The 11,049-nt window shown below is 46.1% G+C and overlaps 1 protein-coding gene across 2 annotated transcripts in view; it reads left to right on the top strand.

Moving 5' to 3' along the window:
* The window catches only part of LOC109907342 (growth factor receptor-bound protein 10), a 54,279-nt gene extending 45,049 nt beyond the window's left edge, over positions 1-9,230 (top strand). For both annotated transcript variants that reach the window (XM_020505246.2, XM_020505248.2), the window contains 9 exons: positions 1-86; positions 215-325; positions 2,611-2,709; positions 2,866-2,943; positions 3,047-3,163; positions 3,294-3,360; positions 6,907-6,994; positions 7,122-7,215; positions 7,400-9,230. The exon at positions 1-86 is cut by the window's left edge and continues 52 nt beyond it. In XM_020505246.2, coding sequence (XP_020360835.1) covers positions 1-86; positions 215-325; positions 2,611-2,709; positions 2,866-2,943; positions 3,047-3,163; positions 3,294-3,360; positions 6,907-6,994; positions 7,122-7,215; positions 7,400-7,546 — 887 coding nt within the window. In that variant the 3' untranslated portion in view covers positions 7,547-9,230. The remainder of the gene's footprint in view (positions 87-214; positions 326-2,610; positions 2,710-2,865; positions 2,944-3,046; positions 3,164-3,293; positions 3,361-6,906; positions 6,995-7,121; positions 7,216-7,399) is intronic.
* The last annotated feature ends 1,819 nt before the right edge of the window (positions 9,231-11,049 follow it).

Here is an 11,049-nt window from a genome sequence, read left to right as displayed (position 1 = left end):
AGGAGTCTGGCAGGAAGTCCTGGAAGAGACTCTCCATGTTCCTCAGACGCTCTGGACTCTACTACTCCACTAAAGGATCCTCCAAGGTAGGAAGAAGGGAAGAATTACTTCTCATTGCCCTAGTGTCCAATTATTTGTTTAGTGCACTGCACTAAAGAAACTACTCCAAGGAAGGACTGTTCAAACCTCCTCCCTACCTCCATCCTCTCTCTAGGAACCCAGACACCTCCAGTTGTTGTCAGACCTGGAGGACAGTAGTGTGTTCACAGTGACCACAGGGAGGAAGCTGCACAACGCCCCCACTGACTACCAGTTCTGTATCAAGGTGAGGGACACACTCACACACACTGGCCCCAGGTAGCAGATAGACAGTCCTGTAATGTGTATACCTCTGTGGGGGTTATCCCTGGATGTAACCAGGTTATACTGGCTCGGCCTAGTGGGATAGGCTGGGACAGGGCCTGCTAGGACACACTGAGCCTGACACACAATTGTTATTTGTCACATGCTTCATAAACAACCGGTGTAGACTGACAGTGCAATGCTTACTTATGGGCCCTTCCCAACAATGAAGAGAGAAAGAAAATAGAGAAATAATAGAAAACATGTAATAATAAATACACAATGAGTAACGATATCTTGGCCTTTAGAAACTATTCATTCCCCTTGACTTATTCCACAGTTTGTGTTACAGCCTGAATTCTAAATGGATGAAATATATTATTTTTTTATATTTAGACACAGTACCCTATAATGACAAAGTGAAAATGTATTATATATTTTTGGGGGAAATGTATGGATAATGAAATACAGATATTTCTCATTTACCTAAGTATTCACACCACTGAGTCAATAATTTGTAGAAACACCTTTGGCAGCGATAACAGCAGTGAGTCTTTCTGGTTAAGTCTCTAAGAGCTTTCCACACCTGGATTGTGCAACATTTGCACATTTATTTTTTTCAAAATTCTGCAATCTCTGTCATTGGTGGTTGATCATTGCTAGACAACCATTTTCAAGTAGATTTAAGTAAAAACTGTAACTTGGCCACTCAGGAATGTTAACTGTCTTCTTGGTAAGCAACTCCAGTGTAGATTTGTGTTTTAGGTTATTGTCCTGCTGGAAGGTGAATTCATCTCCCAGTGTCTGGTGTAAAGCAGACTGAACCAGGTTTTTATCTAGGATTTTGCCTGTACTTAGCGCTGTTCCATTAATTTTTTTATCCTGAAAAACTCCCCAGTCCTTAATGATTACAAGCATACCCGTAACATGATGCGGCCACCACTATGTTCGAAAATATGGAGAATGGTACACCGTGTGTGTTGTATTGGATTTGCCCCTAACATAATACTTTGTATTCAGGACAAAAAAGTGAATTGCTTTGCCAAAATGTTTTTGCAGTATTACTTAGTACCTTGTTGCAAAACGGAATGTTTTGGAATATGTTATTCGGTCCAGGCTTCCTTCTTTTCACTCTGTCAATTAGGTTAGTATTGTGGATTAACTACAATGTTATTCATCCTCAGTTTTCTCCTGTCACAGCCATTAAGCTCTGTAACTTTTAAAGTCTTTATTGGCCTTATGGTGAAATCCCTGACCGGTTTCCTTTCTCTCTGACAACTGAGTTAGGAAGGATGCTTGTATCTTAGGCCGTCATGGTAAATAAGAATATGTTCTTAACTGACTTGACTAGTTAAAAAGGTTACATCTTTTTTTTAATCATATTTGTAGTGACTGGGTGTATTGATATACCATCTATAGTGTAATTAATAACTTCACCATGTTCAAAGGAGTATTCAGTGTCTTCCGAGTGACGCAGCGGACTAAGGCACTGCATTGCAGTGCTAGAGGCGTCACTAAAGACCCTGGTTCGATCCCAAGCTGTGTCACAACCGTCCGTGATCGAGAGTTCCATAGGGCGGCGCACAATTGGCCCAGCGTCGTCCGGGTTAGTGGATTGTTTGGCCAGGGGGTAGGCTGTCATTGTAAGTAAGAATTTGTTCCTAACTGACTTACCTAGTTAAATAAAGGTTAGACTTTTTTTTCCTTTTTTTTAACAAATAGGTGCCCTTCTTTATGAGGCATTGTTAAACCTCCCTGGACTTGGTGGTTGAATCTGTGTTTGAAATTCACTGCTCGACTGAGGGACCTTACAGATAATTGCTTGTGTGGGGTACAGAGACGAGGTAGACATGTTAAACACTATTAGTGCCCACCAGAATGAGTCCATGCCACGTATTATGGGTGCATCAGTACCGCTTGCCGTGCAGGAGCAGAAAGAACAGTCTATGGCTTGGATGGCTGGAGTCTTTGGCAATTTTTAGGGCCTTCAACTGACACCGACTGGTATAGAGGTCCTGGATGGCAGGGAGCTCGACCCCAGTGATGTACTGGGCTGTATGCACTACCCTCTGTAGCTCCTTTCGATCGGATGCCAAGCAGTTGCCATACCGGGCAGTGATCTTAGTTGGAGAGAATATTAAAGAGCTTCAAACAATATCTAGTTATAGATTTAGTGAATACTGGCTAACGGGTTGTCTAACTGAACATTTGATTGTTTGATTGACAGCCCAGTAAGGTTCAATGATTGGCTGATTGTTTGATTGACAGCCCAGTAAGGTGAGGAGTGAGTGCAAGGAGCTGAGGATGCTGTGCGCAGAAGATGAACAGAGCAGAACCTGCTGGATGACTGCCTTCAGACTGTTAAAGGTACAGTACACACACACACACACACACACACACACACACACACACACACACACACACACACACACACAGAATCTTCTGTATAACTGATGTTTCATTTATATTTATTACTTGAAAATATATTTTGTTGTGCGCTACATATATGTTCTGTTTTGACAGTATGGGATATTACTGTATCAGAACTACAAGAGTCCCCAGCAGCGGAAGTCTCCTGTCTCACACTTCTCTACTCCTGTGGTAAGATTCCTATTCACATGTTTCTATTCCCTACTCTAATTAAGCAAACTAGAATCTATTGGAGAGCGGTAGCATGGCTCAGACAAGTTCTCTGTCTCTGTAGAGGAGTGTGTCTGAGAACTCTCTGGTGGCCATGGACTTCTCCGGCAGGACGGGACGCGTCATAGAGAACCCTATGGAAGCACAGAATGCCGCGGTGGAGGAGGGACAGACATGGAGGGTGAGGAGAAGAGTAGGAAGGAGAGGAAGTGGATGGGATGGAAGATTGGGAAACTCAGACTAAGAAGAAGGTGTACTTCTGTCATTCTGAATCTAAAATAGTTTTTTATTTTAATCTTTCCTGCCATCAGAAACGTGGTCACCGTATGAATGCTCTGGGCAGTCCCAGCCTCCTCCACCCATCTTCTCTCAGCTCAGGTACCCTACACTTTACATTACTTTGCTCTTATACATGGATAGTAGTACTGTAATAATTACACTAGTAACAACATTTAACAGTAACTTCATAAATACTTAGTAATGCTAGATGGCGCCGGAGGAGATGGCTGCCGTTTTACGGACTCCTAACCAATTGTGCTATTGTTATTTGTGACTTATTTTGTACATAATGTTTATGCCACTGTCTCTTATTACCGAAAATAGCTTCTGTATATCAGGACAGCGATTACTCACCTCGTACTGGACAAAGATTTTTTCTTTAACGAGTCGAACGCAAAGAATTTACTTCAGACACCCGACAAGGCCCAAATCCCCGTCATTCGCATTTGAAAGAGACGGAGAGATCTGGGATTTTGGTCTGGGTACCTTGTAAGGATCCGACGGCGAGTGTGTAATCTGCCTCCACCATCAATCCTATTAGCCAACGTACAATCATTGGATAACAAAATAGACAAGCTACGATCATGAATATCCTACCAATGGGACATTAAAAACTGTAACATTTTATGTTTCACGAGTCATGGCTGAACGATAAACACGGATAACCTACAGCTTGAAGGGTTTACGCTGCATCGACAAGATAGAACAGCTGCCTCAAGTAAGACATGGGGTGGCAGTCTGTGTATATTTGTAAACAACAGCTGGTGCACAAAATCTAATATTAAGGTTTTCCTCGCCTGAGATAGAGTATCTCATGATAAGCTGTAGACCACACTATTTACCAAGAGAGTTTTCATCTATATTGTTCGTAGCTGTCTATTTACCACCACAAACCAATGCTGGCAATAAGACCACACTCAATGAGCTGTATTCCGCCATAAGCAAACAGGAAAACACTCATCCAGAGGCAGCGCTCCTAGTGGCCGGGGACTTTAATGCAGGGAAACTTCAATCCATTTATAGCTCATTTCTATCAGCATGTTAAATGTGCAACCAGAGGAAAAATAACTCTAGGCCACATTTACTCCACACACAGAGATGTGTACAAAGCTCTCCCTCTCCCTCCATTTGGCAAATCTGACCATAACTCTATCCTCCTGATTCCTGCTTACATGCTAAAATTAAAGCAGGAAGCACCAGTGACTCGGTAAGATGACGCAGATGCTCACCTACAGGACTGTTTTTCTTGCACAGATTCTTCCAATGGCATTGAGGAGTCCACCACATCAGTAACTGGCTTCATCAATAAGTGCATCGATGACGATGTCGTCCACAGTGTCCGTACGTACATACCCAACCAGAAGGCATAGATTACAGGCAACATCGCACAGAGTTTAACGGTAGAGCTGCCACTTTCAAGGAGCGGGACTCTAACCCGGACGCTTATAAGAAATCCCGCTATGCCCTCCGATGAACCATCAAACAGGCAAAGCATCAATACAGGACTAAGATTGAATCATACTACCCCGGCTCCAACGCTCGTCGGATGTGGCAGGGCTTGCAAACTATTACAGACGACAAAGGAAAGCACAGCCACGAGCTGTCCAGTGACACGAGCCTACCAGATGAGCTAAATAACTTCTATGCCTGCAAGCAACACTGAAGCATGCATCAGCCGTTCCGGACAACTGTGTGATCACGCTCTCCGTAGCCGATGTGAGTAAGACCTTTAAACAGGTCAACATTCAAAAGGCCGCAGGTTCAGACGGGTTACCAGGAAGTGTACTCCAAGCATGCACTGACCAACTGGCAAGTGTCTTCACTGACATTTTCAACCTCTCCCTGACAGCATATTTCAAGCAGACCACCATAGTCCCTGCACCCAAGAACACTAAGGTAACCTGCCTAAATGACTACTGACCCGAAGCTCTCACATCTGTAGCCATGAAGTGCTTTGAAAGGTTGATCACATCAACACCATTATCCCAGATACCCTAGACCCACTCCAATTTGCATCACCACCCCAACAGATCCACAGATGATGCAATCTCTATTGCACTCCACCCTGGGACTAAACACCTCCCTCTGCAACTGGATGATGGACTTGCTGATGGGCCACCCCCGGTGGTAAGGGTAAGTAACAATACATCTGCCACGCTGATCCACAACACGGGGGCCCCTCAGGGGTGCGTGCTCAGTCCCCTCCTCTACTCACCCATGACTGCATAGCCAGGCACGACTCCAACACCATCATTAAGTTTGCCGACGACACAACAGTGGTAGGCCTGATCACCGACAACGATGAGACAGCCTATAGGGAGGAGGTTAGAGACCTGGCCGTGTGGTGCCAGGATAATAACCTCTCCCTCAATGTGATCAAGGCAATGGAGATGATTGTTGATGACTACAGGAAAAGGAGGACTGAGTACGCCCCCATTGTCATCAACGGAACTGTAGTGGACTAGCTTGAGAGCTTCAAGTTCCTTGGTGTCCACATCACCAACAAACTATCATGGTCCAAACACACCAAGACAGTCGTGAAGATGACACGACAAAGCCTATTCCCCTTCAGGAGACTGAAAAGATTTGGCATGGGTCCTCAGATCCTCAAAAGTTTCTACAGCTGCACCATCGAGAGCATCCTCACTGGTTGCATCACTGCCTGGTATGGCAACTGCTCGGCCTCTGACCGCAAGGCACTACAGAGGGTTGTGCGTACAGCCCAGTATCTCACTGGGGCCAAGCTTCCTGCCATCCCAGGACCTCTATACCAGGCGGTGTCAGATGAAGGCCCTAAAAATTGTCAAAGATTCCAGCCAACGTAGTCATAGACTGTTCTCTCTGCTACCGCACAGCATGCAGTACCGGAGCGCCTAGTCTAGGTCCAAAAGTCTTCTTAACAGCTTCTACCCCCGAGTCATAAGACTTCTGAACAGCTAATCAAATGGCTACCAAGACTATTTGCATTGTCCCCCCCCCCCCTTTACGCTGCTTCTACTCTCTATTTATTATCTATTTGGAGTCAATTTAACTCTACCTACATGTACATATTACCTCAATGACCTTGACTAACCTGTACCCCAGCACATTGACTCTGTACCGGTACCCCCTGTATATAGCCTCCACATTGACTCTGTACCGGTACCCCCTATATATAGCCTCCACATTGACTCTGTACCGGTACCCCTTGTATATAGCCTCCACATTGACTCTGTACCGGTACCCCCTGTATATAGCCTCCACATTGACTCTGTACCGGTACCCCCTGTATATAGCCTCGCTACTGTTATTTTACTACTGCTCTTTAATTGTGTTATTTTAATTAGATTTTTTACTTAAAACTGCATTGTCGGTTAAGGGTTGATTTAATGGAGTGTATTGTTACACAAGTTGTTGTTACACAAGTGGGATATGAAGCAGTTCCTATATCTGTGGTTACCTCCCAAATGGCACCCTATTTCCTTCATTGTGCACTACTTATGGGCCCTGGTCATAAGAAGAACACTATATAGGGAAAGGGTGCCATTTTGGATGCAGGCTGCTTGTATCTCTGCATGTGTAAAGCTGTATAGTGCACATCTTGTGTTTATACATTGAAAGCCGAAAATATCTTTCAGACACCTGAAACCTGATGTTGTCTTTCAGTGATCCACAGAACACAGCTATGGTTCCATGGTCGCATCATTAGAGAAGAGTCCCACAAGATGATCATGCAACAAGGACAAGTAGACGGGTAAGGCTTAGAAGCTGTATTATCCTTCTTAAGCCACCCTCCCATCCATCCATCCTAGTACCCACAGACCGTCCCTGTGTATAGATGTACAGCATAAGTGAAAATGTTTTATGTGTGGGTGTGTCAGGTTGTTCCTGCTGAGAGACAGTCAAAGTAACCCCAAGGCGTTTGTCCTGACCTTGTGCCACCACCAGAAGATCAGACACTTCCAGATCCTACCGGTCAGTTCTTTATACTCATCTACCTCTATTCGGTTCCACTTCCTTCTTGTTCATCCAATTTGGCTCCATCTCAGTTTGCTCTCACATCCTATCTCCTGCCTCCTTCTCAACGGTATTGTATATTGTCTCCTCTCTCTCTCTCTCTCTCTCTCTCTCTCTCTCTCTCTCTCTCTCTCTCTCACAGTGTGAAGAGGAAGGTCAGATGTTGTTCAGTTTGGATGATGGCTCCACCAAATTCACAGACCTGATCCACCTGGTGGAGTTCTACCAGCTCAACAGAGGGGTGCTGCCCTGCAAGCTCAAACACCCCTGTACCGCCGTTGCCTTGTGACCCTTCACCCCTGACCTCTGACCCATGAACCATACGCCTGCCCTCTGATCTCACTAAACTACCCTCTGTCTGCAGTTAAATTCTCTACCCCTTGTTCACTAGCTCGTCAAGTGTGCACTTATTCACTCGTTCCTTGTGGATTTGAAAGGAATGGAGTGTTGGAAGCTGATGGTACATGCTTAGTTACACCAATGCTTTTAAAATGCATGAGGGGTAGTGAACAATTGCACACTTTTTTTTGGGGGGGGGGGGATTGGAAAGTGGCCACACAGATAGATAAATCGACAGACAAACAGACATGTGGTGTACTATAGTAATCTGTGGATCCAACCAGGCCCCTGTTTCCTCCTCCTTCACCCACCTCAGACAGACGATAGACAGGGGGCTGGTTTCCCCGCACTTCTTTATTGATCATCAGGGATCGAATTGATCACAACGATTGACCATGTGTAAAAATCAACCTGTGCAGTCCAGTCTTTATAAGCTGATCACCTGATGCTTCATGCTGCCATCTGGCTGACGTTGTCTTGGGGGCATCCTGAAGCGTGACGTTGTCTGGGGGGTATCCTGAAGCGTGACGTTGTCTGGGGGGGCATCCTGAAGCGTGACGTTGCCTGGGGGGCATCCTGAAGCGTGACGTTGCCTGGGGGGGCATCCTGAAGCGTGACGTTGTCTGGGGGGGGGCATCCTGAAGTGTGACGTTGCCTGGGGGGCATCCTGAAACGTGATGTTGCCTGGGGGGCATCCTGAAGCGTGACGTTGCCTGGGGGGTATCCTGAAGCGTGATGTTGCCTGGGGGGCATCCTGAAGCGTGACGTTGCCTGGGGGGGCATCCTGAAGCGTGACGTTGCCTGGGGGGCATCCTGAAGCGTGACGTTGCCTGGGGGGCATCCTGAAGCGTGACGTTGCCTGGGGGGGCATCCTGAAGCGTGACGTTGTCTGGGGGGGGGCATCCTGAAGCGTGACGTTGCCTGGGGGGCATCCTGAAACGTGATGTTGCCTGGGGGGCATCCTGAAGCGTGACGTTGCCTGGGGGGTATCCTGAAGCGTGATGTTGCCTGGGGGGTATCCTGAAACGTGATGTTGCCTGGGGGGTATCCTGAAACGTGATGTTGCCTGGGGGTATCCTGAAACGTGATGTTGCCTGGGGGGTATCCTGAAACGTGATGTTGCCTGGGGGGTATCCTGAAACGTGATGTTGCCTGGGGGGTATCCTGAAACGTGATGTTGCCTGGGGGGTATCCTGAAACGTGATGTTGCCTGGGGGGTATCCTGAAACGTGATGTTGCCTGGGGGCATCATGTCTTTCCTCTGCTTTCCTTATTGGACCAACCATCTCACTCTATCTACGATACTTTATACACGGCCACTAGGAAGAGAAAAAGCTAACAACAAACAGAACAAAAGCAAACTGTGTTGGCCGTTTGTATGAAGTGGCAGGTGATTGTTTGAGATGTGAACTTGCCTGTCAGAGCTGATGGCATTGCGATGATGTTGTATTACTGTTGCAGAACTATTTGCACTTCTGAACAGACAGCCTACAGTTCTCTTGTAAACTGAATGAAGCTGAATGCTCCTTCTCAACCTGCTCTTCCTCCTCTCTTTCTGCTCCTCATGTTCTGCTCTTCCTCCTCTTTCATGTCCTGCTCTTCCTCCTCTCATTCTTCTCCTCTTGTCCTGCTCTTCCTCCTCTCATTCTTCTCCTCTTGTCCTGCTCTTCCTCCTCTCATTCTTCTCCTCTTGTCCTGCTCTTCCTCCTCTCATTCTTCTCCTCTTGTCCTGCTCTTCCTCCTCTCATTCTTCTCCTCTTGTCCTGCTCTTCCTCCTCTCATTCTTCTCCTCTTGTCCTGCTCTTCCTCTCTCTTTCTTCTCCTCTTGTCCTGCTCTTCCTCCTCTCATTCTTCTCCTCTTGTCCTGCTCTTCCTCCTCTCATTCTTCTCCTCTTGTCCTGCTCTTCCTCCTCTCTTTCTTCTCCTCTTGTCCTGCTCTTCCTCCTCTCATTCTTCTCCTCTTGTCCTGCTCTTCCTCCTCTCATTCTTCTCCTCTTGTCCTGCTCTTCCTCCTCTCATTCTTCTCCTCTTGTCCTGCTCTTCCTCCTCTCATTCTTCTCCTCTTGTCCTGCTCTTCCTCCTCTCTTTCTTCTCCTCTTGTCCTGCTCTTCCTCCTCTCATTCTTCTCCTCTTGTCATGCTCTTCATCCTCTCATTCTTCTCCTCTTGTCCTGCTCTTCCTCCTCTCATTCTTCTCCTCTTGTCCTGCTCTTCCTCCTCTCATTCTTCTCCTCTTGTCCTGCTCTTCCTCCTCTCATTCTTCTCCTCTTGTCCTGCTCTTCCTCCTCTCATTCTTCTCCTCTTGTCCTGCTCTTCCTCCTCTCATTCTTCTCCTCTTGTCCTGCTCTTCCTCCTCTCATTCTTCTCCTCTTGTCCTGCTCTTCCTCCTCTCATTCTTCTCCTCTTGTCCTGCTCTTCCTCCTCTCATTCTTCTCCTCTTGTCCTGCTCTTCCTCTTCTCATTCTTCTCCTCTTGTCCTGCTCTTCCTCTTCTCTTTCTTCTCCCTTTGTCCTGCTCTTCTTCTTCTTCTATTTCTTCTCCCTTTGTCCTGCTCTTCTTCTTCTCTTTCTTCTCCCTTTGTCCTGCTCTTCTTCTTCTCTTTCTTCTCCTTTTGTCCTGCTCTTCCTCTTCTCTTTCTGCGTAAGAAATCCCAGCCTGCTGATTGGATTAGATTGGATTAGAGGCTGGAGAGCCTTTCAGGACTGAGAGCCATGCCTCTCAGTCTTGAAAGGCTCCCCAGACTCTCTGTTCCTGCTACGTCCGGCTCTACCTGATCCCATTAGAACATTTGAAAAATCCAGAACATTCTCTAAAATCAACCCTAAAGTTCAGAGAAATGAGAACGGGACGGAAGGAAGAGAAGTCTCACAAACCTGCCCCCTGCACCTTCAATTTGTACTGTCAAGAGTTCAATCTTTCAGGCTACATTCCAATACCCACACTAATATTGCACTTAGAACATATGTCCAATGCATTTTTTCACTGTAAGTGAACAAAACCTCATCACCGCCAGTCAGTATTGTATGAATGTCAATAAGTGTTCTCCAAGTCAGTTGTTAGCTTCCTACTGCAGTCAGCATGATGCTGTGTTCAAATACTATTTGAAATCATTTCAAATACTTTCTGTGCTTGATTGAGCTTGCCTGGCTTAATAGACCAATATAACAGTCCCAAAACGTCAAACCCCACCCATCTGACACTCAAGGCAATCTCCCAAGTATCTGATAGATTTCAAGTAGTATTTGAACCTAGGTTTGGCTGTATTGTCCCTGACCCACACCTTGATGTTGTAGACCAGGGGTGTCAAACTCATTCCATGAAGGACCTAGTGTCTGCTGGTTTTTGGTTTGTCCTTTCAATTTGTGTCCAATTAAGATCTAGACAACCAGGTGAGGGGAGTTCCTAACTGATCAGTGACCAATAGATGTGAGAGGGTATTCATTATCAGAATACA

The sequence above is a fragment of the Oncorhynchus kisutch genome, linkage group LG17 (assembly GCF_002021735.2).
Source record: "Oncorhynchus kisutch isolate 150728-3 linkage group LG17, Okis_V2, whole genome shotgun sequence".
Taxonomy (NCBI): domain Eukaryota; kingdom Metazoa; phylum Chordata; class Actinopteri; order Salmoniformes; family Salmonidae; genus Oncorhynchus; species Oncorhynchus kisutch.
The sequence above is the reverse complement of the archived record's forward strand: the minus strand, read 5'-3'. Positions and strand labels throughout refer to the sequence as shown.